Raw genomic sequence first — 22792 nt, forward strand, 5'->3', positions numbered from 1 at the left:
GCAAGGGACCTCCTGGTACAGCCCCTGCAGATGCTGAAGCGAGGCGGTGAGAGGGACTGGGTGCCTTGCAGTTCTAATGGGGGCTGAGCTCTTCACTGGTCCAGTTACGAGGCATGTTGTGAAGATGCTTCTGGCACTTGTCGGTATCCACGGGGTGCGTGCCATGGACCAGGTACTCATCCCCGTTGCAATCCATGCCCTCCAGGTAGCTATTTTCCCTGGGGCTGTAGCAGATGTGGTAGGTGATGCCCTCCTCCTCCTTGGGGAGGCCCTCATTATGGTCCTCCTCCTCTGGGGTGTTCACATAGTTGGACCTGGAGTCCCCATTGGGGCTGTGGTTGTAGCACTTCTACTCCTCACGCATGGAGCTCTCTGGTCACAGTAGGAGGCCATAGGCCTCCAAGGGCAGCTCCACATCTTCGCTCCGGGCCCTGGGGCACAGGGACCAGCCTCGCCCCATGGTCCAACATGCCACTCCCTGCGCTCTCATGCTTCCAGTGGGCCACAGCAGCCACTCTCGTAGCCATCTCCTGGAGACAGCCACTGTGGGAGGAAGATTGATTGGGAAGGACAGAGTCAGAACCTCACAAAGCCTGGCCACACACAGGGCCACTCCAGCCTGATGGCACTTCCCACCCCATTCTCCAACAGCAACTTGAAAAATGACAGCTGAAGGTTTTTACTGCAGCAATCTTTTAAAAAACTGAAAACGACCTAAGTACCCGTAAATAAAAGAACGATTAAATAAATGACGGCAGAGTTTGCATGATGCAAGAGTCGATTGCGTTTTTAAAGAGGCAGGGCAACACGCACTACAGTGAGGGATGTTAAAAGCCTGTTTTGGAGGGAAAATGGCAGGTGAGCTACAGTCAGTGCACGTGTGTAGATCCCAGTTCCAGCTCCTACAAGATGTCTAGAGAATACACACACACTCCCCAACCCATACACGGACGCAAATGCACACAGAAAGGGGGAGCCTCCCAAAGGCTTCTCAGCCACGTCCTCCGGGGAGCGGAGGAAAAAGAAGTGGGGGCAGAGGGGGTTTGCACATTTTACTTTATTAAAGATGTTTGTACTGGTTGAGTCTTTTACCAAATCGCATTTTATTATTCATGAGCATTATAATCAAACCTACCTGTGCGCCTTTGAGGGTCTCCGCTTCTAGCTGGGGGGATGTCAGCACTGGGAGAAAACAGCCCATGGGGAAGGGCAGACACCAAGGGGAGGAAGCAGGACTTCCCACACCAGCCACCACTCTGGGAGTCAGGAGAGGTGGGAAACAGGCCAGTCTCCTCCAGGAAGGTGGCCACTGGGGCAGAGGTGCCAGCCTCCCAGGTCATCGGGACGTGAGCATGCCGTCAGGAAGCAGTGCTGACCAAAGGGAGAGCGGGACCAGGGGATGTGCCAGTCAGGACAGCCGGGGGCGCGCAGATGGGCCCTATTTATTTGGGGAAAACTAAATCATCCCATTTCATTCAATGAGTAGTTTGCATGGCAGAGGTGTGTGGTGTGTGTGTGAGATACAGTGTGTGTGGTGTGGTGGATAAGGAGTGTGTAGTGTGGGGTGTGTGTGTGCGTGTTTGATGGCGGGGTGTTGGGGAGGGTGTGGTGAGTGTGTGGAGTGTACTGTGTATAGTGTGTGGTATCTGGTGTTTGTGATGTGAATGTGATGTGCGTGTGGTATGTGTGGAGTGTGATGTAGTGTGGAAGGGTTCAGTGTGTATTTTTTGTGTCCATGGTGTAGTGTTTGTGGTGTGTGGTATGCATGAGATGTGTGTAATGTGTGTGGTTGTATGAGGTGCATGTAGTGTGTGTGGTGCGTATGGGGTGCGTGTGGTGTGCATTACACGTGTATGGTGTATGTATATATGATATTGTATGGTATGTGTCGTATCTGTGTAGTGTGAATAAGTTGTCTATGTGGAAGGCGGTGTGTTGTATGGGTGATGTAATATGTATGTGGAATGCAGTGTGCTGTGTGTATGGTATTTATGAAGCGTGTGAGGTGTGTGGCATGTAGGGGGTGTGTGGGTATATACAAAATGTGCATGTAAGGTATCATGTGGTGTGTGTGGTATGTGTGGCATGTGTGTACATGGTGTGTGTGGTGTGTATGGGGTATATGTGGTGTGTAGTATGTGTGAAGAGTGCATGGTGTGTATGAAGTATGTGTATGGTGTGTGTGTGGTGCATATGGGTTAAGCGCCTGGTGTGTGTGAGGTGGACATGGTATATATGTGGTGCATGTGAGGTGGTTATGATATGCATGTGGTGTGTATGGGACACGTGTGTGAGGTCGGTATAATATATGTATGGTGTGTGTGAGGTGGACGTGGTATATGTGTGGTATGTGTATGGTGTGTGTGTGAGATGCGTATGATATGTGTGTGGTGTGTGTGATGTACATTAATTAAGTGTGTGGTGTGTCTGAGGTGGGCATGGTATATATGTGGTATGTGTTATGTAAGGTGGATATGGTACGTGTGCGGTGTATCTGGGGTGTGTGTGGTGTGTGAGGTGGGTATGATATGTGTGTGGTGTATCTGGGGTGTGTGCAGTGTATCTGGGGTGTGTGCAGTGTATCTGGGGTGTGTGCAGTGTATCTGGGGTGTGTCTGGTGTGTGAGGTGGGTATGATATGTGTGTGCTGTGTTTGTGGTGTATATGGGTTAAGTGTATGGGGTGTGTGAGGTGGGCATGGTATATATGTGGTGTGTAGTGTGTATGGGTTAAGTGTGTCTGGTGTGTGAGGTGGGTATGATATGTGTATGGTGTGTGTAAAGTGGCGTGTGTGTGGGGGGGTGTATATGGATTAAGTGTGGTGTGTGTGTGAGGTGGGCATGGTATATATGTGGCGTGTGAGGTGAGTATGTGTATTGTGTGTGGTGTGTATGGGGTATGTATGTTAGGTGGGTATGATATATGTATGGTGTGTGTGAGGTGGGCATGGTATATGTGTGGTGTATATGGGTTAAGTGTGTGGAGTGTGTGGTGTGTGAGGTGGTTATGATATGTGTGTTGTGTCTGGTGTGTAGGTGCTATGTGTGTGGTGTGTATGAGGCGGACATAGTGTATATGTGGTATGTGAGGTGGGTACGTGTGTTGTGTGTGGTGTGTATGGGATATGTGTGCAAGGTGGGTATGTAGGTATGTGGTGTGTTTGTGGTGTATATGAGTTGTGTGGTGTGTGAGGTGGGTATGTGTGTTGTGTGTGGTGTGTATGAAGTGTGTGTTTGAGGTGGGCATGGTATGTGTGTGGTGTGTGTGTGGTGTATATGAGTTAAATGTGTGGGGTGTGTGAGGTGAGCATGGTACATATGTGGTGTGGGGTATGAGAGGTGGGTATGATATGCATGTTGTGTGTGGTGGGTATGTGGTATGTGTGTGATGTGTGTGAGATGGGCATGGTATTTGTGTGGTGTGTGTGATGTGGGTATGATATGTGTGTGGTGTGTGGTGTGTGGTGTACATGGGTTTAGTGTGTGGGGTGTGTGAGGTAGGCATGATGTGTGTTGTCTGTGGTATGTATGGGGTACATGTGTGGTGTGTGTGAGGTGGGCATGGCATGTGTGTAGTGTGTATGAGGTGAGTATGATGTGTGTTGTGTGTGGTGTGTATGGGGTACGTGTGTGGTGTGTGTGAGGTGGGCATGGCATGTGTGAGGTGGGTATGATATGTGTGTTGTGTGTATGGTGTATGGGTGTGGTGTATGTGAGGTGGGCATGGCATGTGTGTAGTGTGTGTAAGGTGGGTATGATATGTATGTTGTGTATGGGGTATGTGTGTGGTGTATGTGAGGTGGGTATGGCATGTGTGTAGTGTGTATGAGGTGGGTATGATATGTGTGTTGTGTGTATGGTGTATGTGTGTGGTATATGTGAGGTGGGTATGGCATGTGTGGTGTGTGTGAGAGGTGGGTATGAAATGCATGTTTTGTGTGGCGTTTATGGGGTATGTATGTGGTGTGTGTGACGTGCGTGAGGTGGGTATGGTATGTGTGCGGTGTGTGTGGTGTATATGGGTTAAGTATGTGGGGTGTGTGAGGTGGGTGTGGTATATATGTAGTGTGTGGTTTGTGAGGTGGGTAGATATGTTTGTGTGGTGTGTATGGTGTGCAAGGTGGGCATGGTACGTGTGTGGTACGTATACATATGCACACACATGCATACCTGTGCACTGCTGATGACAGGCATGCCAGCAGCCCAGGACACACAGCAGTAACCAGCTCAGCCAAGGCAGGGCTCCGTGCAGGAGTGGCCAGGCCCCTGGCAGCTCAGGATCTTGGATGCACTAAGAGCCCAGGAGGAGAGAACAAGCTGTGTCACCACCTCCACCCAAGTTCATCACTAACATGAACCTATAAGCTGCACTGAAATGGTTCCACTTGTGATTAGAACCAGAAACACTCCAGATGAGCTCAGCACAGCCAAGTCGGAGGAACTGTCTTCAATGTTCTCCTTCACCATCTGCAGCCAGATCTACCACCAGCAGCCTTGCCAGGCAGTGCCTGCCTTGGGGAAGGGGCCCGGCCCAGGGGCAGGTCCCCGTCATGCCCCCAACCCGGTGCCTGCAGCCCAAGGGCAACGAGGTATGGGGTCTTTAATTGAGAAGTTTTTCTCTCTGGGCCTTATTACAAAGAGAAAGGGAAGAGGGCGAAGATCCAGGCTCGGGTTCTCCGGGGACAGCGAACCCAGAGGCTACCCCAATCCAGTTGCCGCCCGGCTTGATGCCAGCGCCAAGCAAGGATGAGGGAACGCACCAGCGGCCCGCCTAGCCCGGCCGCGGGACCCGAGTACACCACCCCCTCCCCGCCGACCCCCAGACCGCGCCTCTAGACGGCGCCGGGTGGCCATTCGCCTCAAGCCCCCCCTCCAACCCGGGGATGCAAGAGCGCCGCCTAGTACCCGCTGCAGCCACCCACCGGTCGTGGGAGAGGGAAGTGGGCAGGTAGGAGAGGAGTGGGGCCGCTGGGCTGCATCCCCAGATCCCAGCAACAGCCGCCCCGCCGAGTCCACACGGCAGCGCTCGGGAGCACTGGGGCCGCAACCACCTGCCGCCCCCACGCATCCGGGTCCCTGCAGCGCCGCGGGAGGCCCCAGGCTGCCGGGACCCCCAGCTTACCTGGCCAGGGCGCAGGGCTGCATCAGCGTGCTGCCGTTCCCACCTGGCCGCCGCCCGCTCGGTCAGCAAAGCCGAGCTCGTCAGCGAGCCCACGCCCAGCTGCGCACACCCAACCCGGCGCCTGCAGCCCAGGGGCAACGCGGTGTGGGGTTTTTAATTGAGAAAGTTTTCCCTCTGAGCCTTAAAAGGAAAGGGAAGTGGGACAACGTCCGGGCTCGGGTTCTCCAGCCACTGAACGCAGCAGCGACCCGGCCAGCCCGGTGGGACCCGAGCAGGCGCCCTCCCTCCCCCACCGCTACCCCCCACCCCCACCCCCACCCCCATCAGACAGCGCCTGGAGCTGGCACCAAGTGGCCCGTCGCTGCGGTGACCCCACGCGGGATGGGAGAGCCGCTGCCTGGTCCCCGCTGCACCCGCCCGCGGGTCGTGGGAGGAGGAAGTGGCCGTAGGAGAGGAGTGGGGCCGCCGGGCTGCACCCCTAGATCCCAGCAACAGCCGCCCCACAACCCCACGGCGTCCAGAGGGCAGCGCTCGGAGCACTCGGGCCGCAACCTCCGCGACGCCCCGGACTTGTCCGGGTCCCTGCGGCGCCGCGCGAGGCCGCAGGCTGCCACCGGCGAGTTAGCAGCCCGTGTCCGAGGCTTACCTGGCCAGGGCGGGGCGGGGGGAGAGGGGCTGCTTCAGGGCGCTGCGGTCCCGCAGAGTCCGCCTGCTCCGTCTGCGAAGCCGAGCTCCTCAGCGAGCCTGCGCGGAGTAGCCCCGGGCGCGTCCCAGAAGCGGCGTACGCCGGGCGCGCGGGGCCGCCTCTGCCGGGCGCACGCGCACTCACCTGAGCCTGTGGGACACGCGCCCCCGAACCTTCCCCTTCGCCGAACCTTCCCCTTCGCCTCACCCTCTCTTGGGTCACTGGGGCGTGAAACGCTTCTCGGCGACACGGCGCGGCGGAAAAAGATGAAATACAAAGATGATGCATCGGAGCCGGGCGTGCACTAGGCCCTGCGCCCCCTGGCCCTGGCGCCGGTACAGTCGGCAGGGCGGGCGGGTGCACCCGGACCCGGGTGCGCAGGGCTGGTCTCCCGGACCGGGGCTGGAGCTCAGACACTGGCAGTCGCGGCACCCCCAAATGCCCCGGGACCTGGGGAGCACCCAGATTCCCGAGGGACGTCCTGGCCCTGCTGGCTGGGGAGCTGCAGGGGTCTTGTCCCACGGGTAGAGCCGGTGAACACGGGGCTCCCACAGGGCCACGGCTGCTGCACTGCGCCCTGCTCGCTCTTCCCCCACACCACCGCAGATTTAAGAGGCGACCCTAGAGCAAGGAACCCTCGGGGATCGCCGCCTCCGAAAGCCCCAGCAGGAGAGGCCCTAGGCGCATGCAAGACTCCAAGTCTTCCCTACGGTCCCTTCTAAGCACCCCAGGACCCCGTTTCTGATACCCTGTGCTGCTTTAGCACCCTAGGGCCTCACTCCAGGCCATTCTCTCCTTGCTGTCCTGAATGGAGAGGACCCTGACCTCCGTAGGGCCCTGGGGCTCCCTCACACTCACACACACACACATCCCCAGGGGGGCCAGTCTTTGCCCCCACAGCGTGAGAAATTCCCTGGAGGCCCTGGAAGGTCGTGCTGGAAACTCTGGTGTCACCTTCCGCCCTCTGGCCCTTTCCTAGAGTCCCAGGCAGATGTGGTAAGCCGTGGGAGTTGCACAGGGTGCTTTGTCTGGGCGGATCCGGGGCTCAGGTGCCTCCATCCCTGAGTGATTTGCCCTCTTCTATCTTTGTAGCTGGATTAGGTGAAGCTGTGTGCAAAGTGGGGGGTAAAGGAGGACAGGGGACCTAGAGGGTGAGGAGAGCCCATCTTCCTGCTGCCTTGAGGGCCTGAGCTGAGACCCTGAGAAGTGGCTGGGGGAAGCCGAATCCTGAGCTGCACTAAGGTTAGATATAGTGTGGACTTGGCCTCTCCACACTCTGCCCCCGCCAGACACTCACAAATCCCCAGGGCCAGAGCTGCCAGTGGGGGCTGCTCCTGGTAGGGCAGGTTTGTAGCCACAGGGCCAAAAGCAGAGCTGGGGCAAGGCAGTGAGGTTCATGACCCCCTCCCCACTACCTTCACTGCTTACTTTCCAGCTGGATAGACATTCTGCTTACCTGGCCAACACAAAGTTCATCTGGCCTCCTGGGGCCCAGCCTTTCTCCAATGCCAATGGTGGGAAGCAACAATTATGAAGCAATCATTCCAAGAAGATAAATTAAGTCATCTTCTTGCCTGACCATTATGTGGTCACATCCCATAGGAAACCAGACAGCTGTGCCTGAAGCTGATCCACACCATCCCCCCACCTCCTCAAACCCCCACCCCCACCTATGTGAATGTGTGAGGGTGGGCAAGTTGCATGCTGTTCCTTCAACAGCCTCCCTTGAGATCTTCCCGTCGGCAGGCTCTGGGCTAGTCACTGGAAATTAAACGCCATGCCAGCACTTGGGAGTGAGTGGCTGATGTCCACAGTCCACAGGATGAAAGGTACAGGCCTAGGGTCAGGTGGCTCCCACCTGTAATCCCAATGCTTTGGAAGCTGAAGCAGGAGGCTCACTTGAGCCCAGCAGTTCAAGTCTGCAGTGAGCTATGATCATGCCACTTGCACTCCAGCCTTGGTGACAGAACAAGACCTTATCACTTTAAAAATGGAATAAATTAAATAAATTTTAAAATAAAGGTACAGTCCTGCCCCCGGCCTCACTCAGGACCTAAATCTGGTAGGCTTGAGCCAACTGCCAGTATTCAGAGAATTTTTAAAGAATCATTAAGACAAATAGCTAATGCATGTGGGACTTAAAATCTAGATGACGGGTTGATAGGTGCAGCAAACCATCATGGCACACATATCCCCCATGTAACAAACCTACATATTCTATACTTGCATCCAGGAACTTAAAGTAAAATTTTAAATAAGAAAAAAAGAATCAGGCTGGGCAAGGTGGCTCATGCCTGTAGTCCCAGCACTTTGGGAGGCTGAGGCAGGCAGATCATGAGATCAGGAATTCGAGACCAACTGGCCAACATGGTGAAACCCTGTTTCTACTAAAATACAAAAATTAGCCAGGCGTGGTGGCAGGTACCTGTAATCCCAGTTACTCAGGAGGCTGAGGAAGGAGAACTGCTTGAACCCGGGAGGTGGAGGTTGCAGTGAGCCTCCATTGCACCATTGGTTCGCACCATTGGTGCAGTTCGCACCATTGCACTCCAACCTGGGCAGCAGAGTGAGACTCAACCTTGGAAAAAAAAAGTGGTGGGGGGAGACGGAATACAAGAGAGTTGCTTCCTGTCTTTCTTGCTCTCTGCCATGTGAGAATACAAGATGGCCCTTTGTGAACCAGGAGGTAGGCCCGCCCCAAAAACCAACCATGCTGACACCCTGATCTTGGCCATCTAGCCTCCAGAACTGGGAGAAATCAGTGTTTGTTGTTTAAGCCACCCAGTCTGTGGCATTTTGTTAGAGCACCCCAAACTAAGACACTGCCCCAATCGTAAAGATATCCCCCTACATTTCCTTCTAAATGCTTTCGATTTTCTTTTTTTTTTTTTCGAGACAGAGTCTCACTCTGTCACCCAGGCTGCAGTGCAGTGGCACGATCTTGGCTCAGTGCAGACTCTGCTCCCAGCTTCAAGAGATTCTCTCGCCTCACTCTCCCGAGTAGCTGGGACTACAGGGGCACGCCACCACACCCGGTGAATTTTTGCATTTTTAGTAGAGGTGAACGCCACATTAAATTTATCTACTATAAAGTTTATTCAACCAGCAAAATGATGGATTTAATTTAATCCAAAAAGTAAGAGATTTAAATATGCATTAGAAAAACCAGGTTTTAAATGGTATAAGGTTTGAAATTATGAGAGGCACATTTTATTTAAAGCAGACCTACAAGAAGATAGTCAAGCCTCATATAGGCTGAAGCTTTCTTAAAAAAGACCCTACATAATTTAAACAAGGTTGGTGAGTTCGTTTACAATGTAAGTGCACTAACCCCCTTCCTAAAACGGATTCCATAGAATTAATAAACCATAAAATATGTATTATATATTTTTTTTCCTGTGTTTATAGCATACTAAAAGAACAACAGAAACATTGTTGCTGTTGAATGTTTCCAATACTGTTCTGCTCCTCTTAGGTAAATATGACAAGAATCAGAGCCTTATATTAATAAGACATTTTCCCACCAGTCTAGTTCACAATAGCACACTTTGTTCATTGTGCTCCTGTGGTCATGGAATGTAGACTTGTGTCCTTTAATTCACCCGCACTGTACTCTAAGAATGCAAAATATGTGTATCACCAGCATTCTTTCCTTCCAGGACCTGCCAGACATTATTATAACTGAGTTTAATTATAATCAAAACTCTATCCTATTCTTTGCAACTTTATTTCTATACATATAATAATATCACAATATACATATAATTGTTTGGGAATTTGAAGGGGATCCAGTAAACAATATTACTCTTCCCATCTGGTTCTGAATCAACTGAGAAATAAGACGAGTCAGCAGATGGATGTCAAAATGTCACCTTTACTAATAACCAAGCATGGACTTCCTAATACAGAAGCACAGAGTCAGACAGACAGATAGACGTATTCCCCATAAGTGGCAGCACTGGCCAACAACAGAGGCTTCCCAACAAGGGTCAGAGTCTGCCCTGGAAAAGTCCACTCACTCCTGAGAGGAAAGCGATAGAACACATGTACTCAGTTTCTCCTTCTAAAATCACCAATCAGGTAAGCCACTCCACCTCCTGTGGAGAAGAGAAAGGTCGGGAGTATTATGTTATTACAATTCCCTTCAAAAAGAAGGAAACATCAGGAATATGAAGGAGTTATTTCTCACCCTACCACACCCTTAACAATATCCAGCATTTTATTCTCTTAACTCATGAAGTCTAGGCCTAACCAGGAATACCATAATTAAAACAGTTCTACTTCCAGTCTCATGTTGGGGCTCCCCCAGTACCCGTCACCGCTCTTTTGAGAGGCTCTTGGAACTGTTGGGCCATTTTGATTTTGCCTGCAGATGGTTCTAAAATGGTTAGATCCAAAGCTGAAAATTCATTCCCTATTCTTTTCTCCTTGCCACACTGTGTTCAGTTACATAGTCCAACATAACTTATCAAAGGTTCTTCAGTGAGATTAAATCACATCATTAAGATACAATAACAAAATGGAGAGTCAAATGTTGTTATGTATATGAGCTACTTTGTAAACTACTGTTAAGAAAGATTAGAGACCCTCAACTCTTTTTTTTATTATTATACTTTAAGTTCTGTGGTACATATGCAGAATGTGCAGGTTGGTTACATAAACACTTGCCATGGTGGTTTGCTGCATCCATCAGCCTGTCATCTACATTAGGTATTTCTCCTAATGCTATTCCTCCCCTAGCCCACCACCCCCCAGAAGGCCCCTGTGTGTCATGTTCCCCTCCCTGTGTCCATGTATTCTCATTGTTCAATTCTCACATATGAGTAAGAACATGTGGTGTTTGGTTTTCTGTTCTTGTATTAGTTTGCCAATAATTATCATTTCCAGCTTCATCCATGTCCCTGCAAAGGACATGAACGAATGCTTTTTATGACTGCATAGTATTCCATGTGCCACATTTTCTTTATCCAGTCTATCGTTGATGGGCATTTGGGTTGGTTCCAAGTATTTGCTATTGCGAACAGTGCCACAATAAACGTAAGTGTGTATGTGTCTTTATAGTAGGATGATTTATAATCCTTTGAGTATATACCCAGTAATGGGATTGCTGGGCCAAATGGTATTTCTGGTTCTAGATCCTTGAGGAATCACCACCCTGTCTTCCACAGTGGTTGAACTAATTTACGCTCCCACCAACAGTGTAAAAGTGTTCCTGTTTCTCCACATCCTCTCCAGCATCTGTTGCTTCCTGACTTTTTAATGTTTGCCACTCTAACTGGTGTGAGATAGTACCTCATTGTGGCTTTGATGTGCATTTCTCTAATGACCAGTGACGATGAGATTTTTTTCATATATTTGTTGGCTGCACAAATGTCTTCTTTTGAAAAGTGTCTGTTCATATCCTTTGCCCACTTTCTGATGGGGTTGTTTTATTCTTGTAAATTTGTTTAAGTTCTTTGTAGATTCTGGATAGCCCTTTGTCAGACGGATAGATTGCAAAAATTTTCTCACATTCGCTCGGGGGTCGTAAAACTAGTTAGCATGCCAGAGTCTCATTTGTTATCAGAATTAACCAGACAAATCACTCCACCAACCAAGAAGGGCCATGTGCCACCACCACCCACGGAATTGAGAAAAAGCTATCAATCTGTCAATCCTGTCCAAGTCCAGGCCAAAACCCTAAACTCTTTAAATAGGAAACCCAAGGAGTCATGGTTGGCTTTTTATTTTATCTCTCTGCATTTGTGATAAATAAAAAATCGAAACAAACAAAACATGATCCTCTTCCAGTTTAACAAAAAAAAATCATAAGTATATAGTGTCTATCTTTCAGAAAACAGAGATCAATTTAAATATTACCATGGCCATGAATTAAGACAACCAATAAAAATTACATTTTAGAGTTCAAGGTTAGTTTTGGAAGACTTAGCAACAATTTCTGAAGTCCATTCTTCGACAATTCTTTGTTAGAAATAGTATGTGCAAGGACAAATTTTATGTTACAGAATAACGTATTTATCTGCAGTTACAGGAGTAAAGTCATGAGTGTTTTTATTTTCTTGCTGGTATTTCTTCAGCTAAGGGGTGGGGGCATGTCATTTTCAAGTCAAGGTGCTAAAATTCAATTCATTAGCACTGAGACAGAATTTTTAAAGCCTAAGAAACTCCAAATATACCATCTGAAAAAGATGAGGCAGAATAAGATTTTTAGCAAATGGTATATGGGGTGTCAGGGAGCCAGAGATCACCTTTAACCCTCCTTTTAGCTCTTAATGGGCTCTTTAGCTGGATTTAGAAACCAAATTGACACTAAGCAGATTAATAAAAGTATACAAATTGTATTAGTTTTACATATACATGAGGATCTTTACAAAAGAGTGCTCAAAGCAATGAGTTTTGTATTATTTTAGACAAAGAGCAGTGATTTTAAGAAGAAATGACAGGACAAAGAAAACCTGGCCAGGGACAGTAAAATGTACCAAATATATGGGGGGGGGGGGCCAGGGGGTGAAGCAGGTGGAAGGTGGGTTACTTTGTTCAGTATGTTTATTTAGGTTTATTGTAGTCTTAAACTCTCTGGTGATAAGGGCTATTTTTTCACCCTGGAATGAAGGAAGTATCACTCCCAGTGGAATCTTTATGGCTCGATGTAAGAGATAGGTCAGCTCTGAGACTACAACTTTTTCAATGTTTTTAACTCAAAATAAATATTTGGGAGGCTGAGACGAGCAGATCACAAGGTCAGAAGATCAAGACCAGCCTGGCCAACATGGTAAAACCCGTCTTTCCTAAAGATACAAAAAATTAGCCAGGCGTGGTGGCGTGCACCTGTAATACCAGCTACTCAGGAGGCTGAGGCAGAAGAATTGCTTGAACCTGGGAGGCGGAGGTCACAGTGAGCCGAGATCGCACCACTGGACTCCAGCCTGGGTGACAGGGCAAGACTCCATCTCAAAGTAATAATAATAATAATCGATATACCAGTCTGGCACATTTGGGGATGGCACATCTTTCACTCCTTCAAGGGGCATGTAAGTTTTCACACCTATACTATAAAGTGTATACATATGAAACCTATCAATGTCATTTAAGTAGACATTCATCTCTAATAGTATAGATGTCAAATAACTAACAAAGTCATCAAACACACCTTCTCTTCCAGAGTGGCCTGCCAGATCAGATGATCCTACCTGCACCAGCTCCTCTTCAAACACTATGAGATGTTTTCTGTTACTTGTTACTTGATTCAATGACAAACATCATTACCAGCCGAGCAACAGAATGAGGTATGATGTAATTTCCATGATATTGTCCCATTGATTTAGACAAATGCTTCATTAATTAACCTCTAATGGTAGCTAACAAGGTGCAATGAATCACAGGTAAGCATTTATCCTCCAGTAGGCCCTAGTAATTCCTCAGGTCAAACCTCAGTTTCTTCTTAGACAAACCCCAGGCTTCTCAGGAGTATAGCTCACTGACTTGATTTGCCCAGACTGTGACCTAAGCCCCAGCATGTCCATTGAGCACAGCCTTCTAAGAAACATCTTAAACAGTGCTCTCTGCCCTTCCCTTCCTTTTCTGGGCCTCCAAGAGAAGTTCTAGGTACAAGAAACACATCCCAAAGTAAAGATGATGGGAATGGCCTACTGCCTAGACACTACTTTGACCTAACATCAAATCATACCTAGAGGGAATCTAGAGCTGCAAGGAGTGTCAGTGATAAGGTAGGTACATCTAAATGCAGATAGAGAAAATGAGAGATTGAGAGACATGGAGAAAACAGGGGAGTTCAATCAGAGTAAGATAAATGGCAAGCAACCACCACCACAAATGGGAAAAGGAGAGGGAGAATAATGAGGATGGGAAGTAGATTGAAAAAGGAAAAAAGACTAATAGAGGGCAGAGTGAGAGTGTGTAGAAAATGGAGAAGGAGAGGAAAAAATGAAAAGGAATGGTTGGCAGAACTGAAAGTTAAGCAGAAATATACTTACCATCTATAAGCATCTGAAGGTGAGGCCGGGCTCAGTGGCTCATACATATAATCTCAGCACTTTGGGAAGCCAAGGCAGGAGAATAACTTAAAGCCAGAAGTTCAAGACCAGCATGGGCAACATAGTGAGCACCTGTCTGTATAAATTTTTTTAAGTTAAGAAAAAAAAAAAAGTATAAGCATCTGAAAGTGGAAGGGATCTGATACATCCTAACTCCAAAAGATGAAAATTACAAGACAGAGATAATATGATCATAACAACTTCCTAAAAGTTGAAGCATAAGAATTGTAACTGCTCATTCTTTGAAAATGGAAAAAGAACAAATTTACTGCCAGAGACAAAGGGACAGTTGAAAGTTCTCTGATGGTCCATTCTAGAAAGGCTAGATTTATGCCCTGCTTATTATAGCTTCCCTTTTCGCACAGGGATGGTTGGATCCTTTCCACCAAATTGTGTGTAACAGTAAATTCCAACCCCAGAAGGAAAACTGTCTCCTGTTAGAAACGCATGAATGATCTCCCATTTAGCCCCCAGCTCCAGCATGCATAGCATGGGTGGCTGCGGTAGGAGCAGCAACTGCTAGGCGAGTGAATCTGGAAAGAAGTAGGTAACTGGGAAGTGCTTGATATGACTGTCTCCAAAAAAGTGCAAATCACTGTTAGCTGAGGAACAATCCTGAGGATTACAATGTTTTTATTTTCCTTGAAATTTCAACCCATTCATCATTTTAAATTAGGTACACAGGGACTGAGCATTTTTTCCTTCTAGAAAAATACACCTTTAAATATCTCAAGCGCTTCCTAAATATGATCTAGAAGCTGATAGCCACCATCCCTTTCCCTCACACACTCAATTCTTCAATTCCTAAAACTTTTCCTCCTTTTGTATGGGTATCAGACCCAATTATCTTATTGTTTCACTTCTGAACACATCGTGGTTAGTGGCTAATCCTTCAATATTGAGGGATCCAGAGCAGGTGCAATACTTCACTTGATGCCTGATCAAACCAGAAAAAAGCACATTATAACCAGTGCTTCCTTTATGTTTGGATATTATGAGTCTATGTGTGCAGCCTGTGGTGACCCTGGCATTTTTACCACCCCATAACACTGCCAAATTATTAGAGTTTACTAAGTTCCAAAAGGTTGACCACCACTCATCTATCCTGTTTTATATTTGGGCTTCTGAGACCAAGTGAGTACCTTCTATTACCCCACAACTATACCCTTATGCTTTCCCACCTTCCCTACTCAAGCAGGTCCCAGATGCTAAGGAACAGCAGCACAGTGACGGAATTTATCCTCATGGGCTTTCAGCAGAGCTCCACTTCCACACGTGCATTGCTCTTTGCCATCTTCTTGGCCCTCTACAGTCTCGCCATGGCCATGAATAGTTTCATCATCTTCATCACCTGGACAGATCCCAAGCTCAACAGCCCCATGTACTTCTTGGGCCACCTGTCTCTCCTGGATATCTGCTTCCTCACCACTACCATCCCACAGATGTTGATCTACCTCGTGGTAAGGAACCATACTGTCTCCTTTGTATCTTGCATGACCCAGATGTACTTTGTCTTCTGCGTTGGTGTAGCTGAGTGCATCCTCTTGGCTTTTACGGCCTATGACCATTACGTCACTATCTGCTACCCACTTAGCTACGTCCAGATCATAAGCCAGAAGGTCTGTGTCAGGCTTGTGGAACTGCCTGGTTCCTTGGGCTGATCAATGGCATCTTTCTTGATCATATATCATTCCGACAGCCCTTCTGCAGAGACAACCACATAAAAAACTTCTTTTGTGAGGCCCCCATAGTGATCAGCCTCTCTTGTGGGGACTCTCAGTTTAGTCTCGTGGTGCTGCTCAGCCCCATGGTCCTCACTGTCACTTCCTATGTGTGCATCCTGGCCACCATCCTCAGCACAGCCTCCTCCTCAGGTTGGGGGAAGACTTTCTCTACTTGTGACTCTCACCTGACTGTGGTCATCTTTCTCTACACCTCAACTATGTTCTCTTACATGAACCCCCACAGCACACATAGGCCTGACAAAGACAAGCCTTTCTCCCTCCTGTACACCATCATCACCCTCATGTGCAATCCCATCATGTACAGTTTCCACAACAAGGAGATGAAGGAGGCCATGGTGAGGGCACTTGGGAGAACCAGGCTGGCCCAGGCACAGTCTGTCTAGCAGGAAGGCCCTGAAAGGACAGCTCCTTTACCTGGGGTGTGGGAAAGTTACCCCTTCCCCAGCCCTGGCAGATGAATAACTCTCAATGCTGAAAAGCTCCAGGAAAGAGCATTCACAGCTTCCTTGGCACTAGAATCAGAATAGAAATTTCCTCCTGATGTCTAATATCCTGATGTCATCTCTCTGACTTCACTTCCAGCATTGTTTTTTCTTGGACCTTCCTCAGGAGAATTTCAGATTTTCCTTAGTTTCTTTTCCTAAGTTCTCACAACAGGATACAATAAATAAGTGCACTTCACTCCGTTTTATTTGTATGTACCATTACATTCTATTCCCCCAGCCTGAGTTTCGTACAAATATTTAGGAGTAAACTTTTTTATTTTTAACTTTTCATTTTACTCTGTTTTTCTTTTTCAAATTCCACTCTCATTTCCTGGGTCTATCCTCATCTATCCAATTCTTAAAAAAAAAAAAAAAAAAGCCTGGGCACAGTGGCCCATGACTGTAATTTCAGTATTTGGGAGGCCGAGGAGGGAGTCTGAGACCTGCCTGGGCAACATAAGGAAACCCATCTCTACAAAAAATTTTAAAAATTAACTGGGTGTGGTGGCACATGCCTATAGTCCCAGCTACTGAGGAGGCTGAGGTGGGAGGATTGCTTGAACCTGGGAGGTCAAGACTGCATGAGCCATGATAGAACTGCTGCACTCTAGCCTGAGCAACACAGCAAGACCCTGTCTCATAAAAATAAAGGGGTGGGGGTGGAGGAAGGGAGGGAGGGAGGGAAGGAGGGAAGAAACTAACTAGGGACCAGCATTGACATAAGAAAACTCAGAGAAAAGAAAAAGAAAGGTCAATAGCCTGAATTTCATCTTCTTAGCTTCTACCAGTCATAGGGGGAGAATCTGTGGTGATACTAAATGTCAACAGTGCACTCAATTTGTCTGTGTTGTGTGTTATTGGGGAGGGTTGGGTGACAGAGGCCAGTGTGCCAAATCCCTTTTCCTAAATCCTCTAGCTTCCTTTAGCAACAAGATCATCTGCCTGATATTTCCCTTCCCATGCAAGTGGCAAGTGCCTCTACCAAGCTTCTCAGGCTACCAATTTCCTTCTGTTATCCATAACCCAAATTAACTCCCCTCTCCCTCTACTGCCTTCTTTTTTCTCTTCCATCTTTCATTTTATTCTATCTCAATCCTACTCTACCTTACCCCCTCATCTTAAACAGATCCCTGTATTTTAAGAAACCCTTCTCCATACTACCTCCACCATTGCAGAAGTCTTTCAATTTGTAACCCTTCCTCCGTGGCTTCCTCTAGCTTCTCACTTTAACCAAACCTAGCTTTCTTTGAGAAGGTACTACATTCTCACCAGTTCTCTTTCTTTGAAAATTGCATTTTTCTCATACCCCTTCGTAATAAATAAACAAGGGGGTAGGCCTGTTCTTTATTTCCCCATGCACTTCCATAACATGAATGGACCTCAGTTGGGATGCTCTCAAACAGATGTACTGCCCTTTCCACTCCTGCACATCACACACTACCCTTTGCAATGATGACTTTAAAACAGTAGCTTCTGGAGGGGCACAGTGGCTCACGCCTGTAATTCCAGGGCTGTGGGATGCCAAGGCGGGTGGATTACTTGAGGCCAGGAGATTAAGACCAGCCTGATCAACATAGTGAAACCCCATCCCTACTAAAAATACAAAAATTAGCTGGGTGTGGTGGCCCATGCTTAAAATCCCAGCTATTTGAGAGGCTGAGGCAGGAGGATCATTTGAACCTGGGAGGCGAGGGCTGGAGGGAGCTGAGATCGCGACACTGCACTCCAGCCTGGGTGAGAGTGAGACTCCATCTCAAAACAAAACAAAAACAGTAATTTCACTCCACAAAACTCCAATCTTTGGAGTCCAAATTGATTGATTTCTCCAGAAATCAGAGAATGTGAGATGCTCTTCTTAACAAGGAGAAAGGAGAAACCACTATAATTGAGAAGAAACAAAAAATGCAGAACCTAAAATTTCCATTGTCAAAATTTGCATCAAAGTTAAACAGGCAAGGAAGATTTTAAGACAATTACGAGATTAAACTCAACTCTACTGATACAAGAGTTTCCTCTTGGGGAGTTTTTAAGAGCTGCTGTAGGGGAAATCACATGACATTTGTGTTTGATAATTACAAAGGAAAAAGAAACTTTCTTTTATCTTCAAAACAAGCTGCAGTTTTACAATTCTGAACAAGGCACCCACAGGAGGTTAGGCTCCTACCCTCCCACAGAGACTGAGAGATAGGGGTGCTATATCTTCCTTGATGATTACATTTCAAAGGGATGGATCCCAGGTCCTTGAGAAAGACATTCTTGGGTCGTAAAACTGGCAATAAGCTTCTAAGGAGATTTATATACTTTTCAAAGAAGCAGAGAATTTGCAATCACAAGTTTCCTAAAGTAAACACTGGAAGAAAGGGGAGGTGAAGGGCCTAACTTCCAGAAGAAATCTGTCTAAAGCTGTCAGGCTGAGGTGAATGTTAAGGCTCTTTTGGTCACCATGGAGAACAACAACAAAATGAGTGCCTATCTTTCCCCCTAGGGTCTCAGCTTCTTCTCTAGGTTTGAAAATTCCTACCTCAAAGAGGAAAAGGTGAAGGAACGGAAGAAAGGGAAAGGAGAAGAAAGACCGCTTTTTAAAAAGTTTTCTAGGAAATCACTTCTTAACTTTACATTTGCCCAGCACTGCTAGACGCTGAGATTACAAACAAGACAGTTCCAGCTTTTGAGAATCTCAGTCTAGTAGGGCAAACAAGAACAAATAATGGTAATAGAAAGGGCAAGTGTTATAAAAGGCCTACACGAAGTACTTTGGAAGCACATATAACAGCAGCTCATACTTATTAACCACTTACAGTACATTGTAAGAGCTTTCCATTTAATCCTCACATAACCTTATGACGTACTAGTATTATCTCAATGTTAAGATGCAAAAACGGAGACTCATAGAGGTCAAATACTCAAAATCCACAGCATTTACAATGGCATAGAGGCCTGCACCTATAATCCCATATACTCGGCAGGCTGAGGCGAGAGGACTGCTTGACTCCAGCCTGCAGTAAGCTATGATCCCACCACTGCACTCTAGCCTGGGCGACATAACCAGACCTCATCTCTAAAAAATAATAATAATAATAATAATAAAATGGCATAGCACCTGTTCCAGGGCCTGCACTCCTAAGGAGGTCCAGAACGGGGCAGGCTTTATTCCAAGCAGGTAATATTGGCTGAGCCGTTAAAAATGCGCAAGAGTTGTAAGGTAGAAAATTGGGGTGGAGGTTCGATACCGGGGACGAGTGAAATTCCAGGCAAGAGGAATCGCCTGCTTCGTTGTAGAACTGGTGCTGTCAACATGGATGGCAGAAGGTGAGCTGGGGCCCGGAATGCTGGAAAAGCAAGCTGAGTGACCTAGAACTGCTTTTTCAAGGGCGAGCACTGTCTCATTCAAGGCCCTGGGCTCCCAAAGGGCCTGGCGCCAGGCAGGAACGGACGCGAACGGAGCTCGCACAAGAAGCCACAGCCCTGGCCGCGTCTCTCCTGCGGTAGCTTCGGCCCTGGTTTCTGGCCTCTGCAGGACACAAATCGCCCCCACACTCTACGAAAACTCGTGAATATGTAATAACCAGAAATCACCCTGAAACTGCACGGCACTTTCCAGTCCCCTTTCATGTCCCAATGCAAAGCCACTTGTCGCCGGTGGGCATGCAACCAAGCTCTGGGGTTACCAAGGCTCAGCCCAAAGGCCGAAAATGTAGGAAGGGTACCCAGGAATGGCCGTCCGCAGGGTGTGGCTGGGCCCTTGGCTCCCTCACACCAAAAGCCGAAGCTGACGCCATGTTTCCAGGGCCGGCTACGCGACGCACGCCCCAACTACCCAGGAGGCTGTGGGGCCCCTGACCTAATTAGAATGGGGAGAGGAGATAGGCGTGGCCTGCGCTGACAGCCTGTGACAGCCTTCCTCGGCCTCTCAGACCGGGGCGGTGGCAGCCAATGAGCGCCTTCTCCTTGGCCGCATCGCCCGTGCGGAATTGCGGTAACCTAACAACCTGTGGGGAACGCGATCTATTCTGGGACACCAGTGTGGCTGCTCAGTCCCTCCGGCGGGAGATGAGGACCTTGAGGCTTAGGATCGCCTCCTAGCCAAGTGGCATGGTTGAGATGCTGCGCCCCATTGGCGCAGGATGGGATGAGAGAGAAGCAAGGCTTGACGCAGACCTGAGCAGAGGACTCTGCCAATCACATCCAGCCTCCACAGCTCCCAGCTTTGACCACGAATCCTAAGCCTAGTTCTTTCGCAGTGATAGCCCCCACTTTTAGCGCATTGTATAAGTGTTGAATCCTCTTCCCTCCATTGAACAACAGTGTCCTTTGAGCTGCCTTACCTCCCCTTTCCAGGTACTCCCATAAGCCCTGCCTCTTTCTGGATTTACTAGACTTTCTTTGAGTTCCCTTAATAATCTGTGCGTTTTTCTATCACTGTATTCCCTTATTGTTCTACAGCGTATTTACTTTTCTATCTTCTCCACTCGTCTGTGATTTATTTTGTAATTCTTCGCACAGTATCTGGCCAGAGGAGATGCTGTAGTGCTATTTCCTCAATGAACTCTTAGGCAGAATCCTGATGTATTAACCAAATAAAAACAAAGCTGTTCTGATAGGAGTGGAGGGGGAATGTCCAGAGCCCTGAACCCTCAGGGAAGTCCCTGAGGCAACTATCATTAGTTAGTGACCTCCTCTGAAATATTGTTTAACATATAGAAATATGGTTTATTTAGGAGATGAGAAATATATTTAGAGCCTCTGGGAGCACTTCGTTTGGGTCTTACTTGAAGACCCAGCTGCATTCTTACTCTTGGGTTCTGTGAAATAACCTTACAACCATATAACAAATGCCTTTTGTTGTTGTTTGGCTTAAAGCTGTCAGAAATGGACTGGTTTCTTGCAACCGAAGATTCTTAGCTGAAGAGTCTTAACTAGGACAACTATGCTTCAGTGTGGATACGAGGATTATATAACAAAGTATTTCAAGCGCTTCAATTAGCACCTCCAGAAATGTTTCTCCCCTCTTCTGTTAACAGTATCCATGTGCCCAGAGCATCAGACTTAACCTGTTTTTTGTACAAGTTCAAAATAACAAGCCCATTTTGTGGTCAGTTTTCTTTTTTGCAAGATTTTTTCTCATTCCAGCTTCATCTTTCAGGTGTTATGATTTATGGTTTCTTTGTTTTGTTTTGTTTTGCTATGTTTTGAAGTTTTGTTTGTCCTTGAAAGGATTGAATTAGTCATACTGCTCAGTTCGTGGCATACTATCATCAGACCCTGACAGAAAGTCCCTCTCGTTTCATTTATTTATTATTTGTTTATAACCTTCAAATCCCATTTTCTCCCTACAATAGGCAATTTTCTAATTTGCTTAATGTGCATATTTCCATTTACTATGTGCAAGTGTATAAGTGTTTTCTAAACATAGTTATGTTTAGAAACTATGTGTTTTCTAAACATAGTTATTATTTTGTGGGCATGGATTTTTAAGTGTACTCCAAAGCTACTGAGATATTTGTCTCATTACATACATATTTTTTAACCTAAGCACTGTTTTTTAGCTCCATCCACATTGCCAGATGTTAATATTTAATCTATTACTTCACATTGATGCCTAATAGTACACGGTATGCATCTGCCCACTCTTCCACTGATGAGCTCCCATGCTGCTTCCAACTCTATACTACTACAAATAGCCGTGAGTTGAAAATCCTTGTATTGGTCCCCTTGTAAACTTGTAAGAATTTGTTTTATGTTACTTAGGGGAGGAATTGCTGCTGGGCTGCTGGATATAAATCTGTTTAATGTGTCCAAGTAATGCCATATCGCTTTCCAAAAGTGGTCAAACCAATCTTGCAGCAGTGCAGGATTCTGTATTTCCACATCGGACAACACTTGCAATTTTTTTTTTTTTTTTTGACAGAGTCTCACTCTGTTGTCCAGGCTGGGGTGCAGTGGCATAGTTATGGCTCACGGCAGCCTCCTGGGCTCAAGCGATCCTCCTGCTTCAGCCTCCTGAGTAGATGGGACTATAGGTTCATGCCACCATGCGCAGCTAATTTTTAAATTTTTTGTAGAGGTGGGATCTCACTATGTTGCCTAGGCTCGTCTCAAACTCCTGGGGTCAAGCAGTTCCCCCGCTTTGGCTTCCCGAAGTACTGGGATTACAGGCATGAGCCACTGCACCCAGCCAACACTTGCAGTTTTCTAGATTTCTATTCACTGGTTTGATAGAAATAAAGTGATATCTCATTATTGGTTTAATTTGCATTTGATTACTAATGTTTTGATCAAATTTCCATATACTTATTAGCTTTCTCCTCCACAATTAGTTGCTTATTCGTATTTTTTGCTCCTTTTTTTTTTTTTTTTTGAGACAGAGTTTTGCTCTTGTTGCCCAGGCTGGAGTGCAATGGCACAATCTTGGCTCACTGCAACCTCTACCTCCTGGGTTCAAGCAATTCTCCTGCCTCAGCCTTCCGGGTAGCTGAGATAATAGGTGTCCACCACTATGCCTGGCTAATTTTGTATTTTTAGTACAGATGGGGTTTCTCCATGTTGGTCAGGTTGGTCTTGAACTCCTAACCTCAGGTGATCCACCTGCCTCGGCCTCCCAAAGTGCTGGGATTACAGGAGTGAGCCACCGTGCCCGGCCTTTTTTTTTTTTTTTTTTTTTTTTTTTTTTTTTTTTTTTTTATGTTGAGTTGCTTTTTCCTAT

The 22792-nt window shown here is 47.2% G+C and overlaps 1 protein-coding gene and 1 long non-coding RNA gene across 2 annotated transcripts; one reads left to right on the forward strand and one right to left on the reverse strand.

Moving 5' to 3' along the window:
* The first annotated feature begins 15064 nt into the window (after positions 1–15064).
* LOC108304778 (olfactory receptor 10AD1) lies at positions 15065–16277 on the forward strand. The gene is given in 2 exon segments (XM_017529080.2): positions 15065–15491; positions 15494–16277. Coding segments are annotated over 2 exon segments (921 nt in total). The 3' UTR covers positions 15988–16277.
* Position 16278: 1 nt separating this feature from the next.
* Positions 16279–17667, reverse strand: LOC119471265. Its single transcript, XR_005200305.1, has 2 exons — positions 17499–17667; positions 16279–17468 (listed from the first exon to the last, which is right to left on the reverse strand). It is a non-coding gene; the product is annotated as an uncharacterized LOC119471265 (long non-coding RNA).
* Positions 17668–22792: the final 5125 nt, after the last annotated feature.

Source organism: Cebus imitator, unplaced genomic scaffold, assembly GCF_001604975.1.
Source record: "Cebus imitator isolate Cc_AM_T3 unplaced genomic scaffold, Cebus_imitator-1.0 Scaffold2, whole genome shotgun sequence".
In the NCBI taxonomy this organism is placed as follows: Eukaryota; Metazoa; Chordata; class Mammalia; order Primates; family Cebidae; genus Cebus; species Cebus imitator.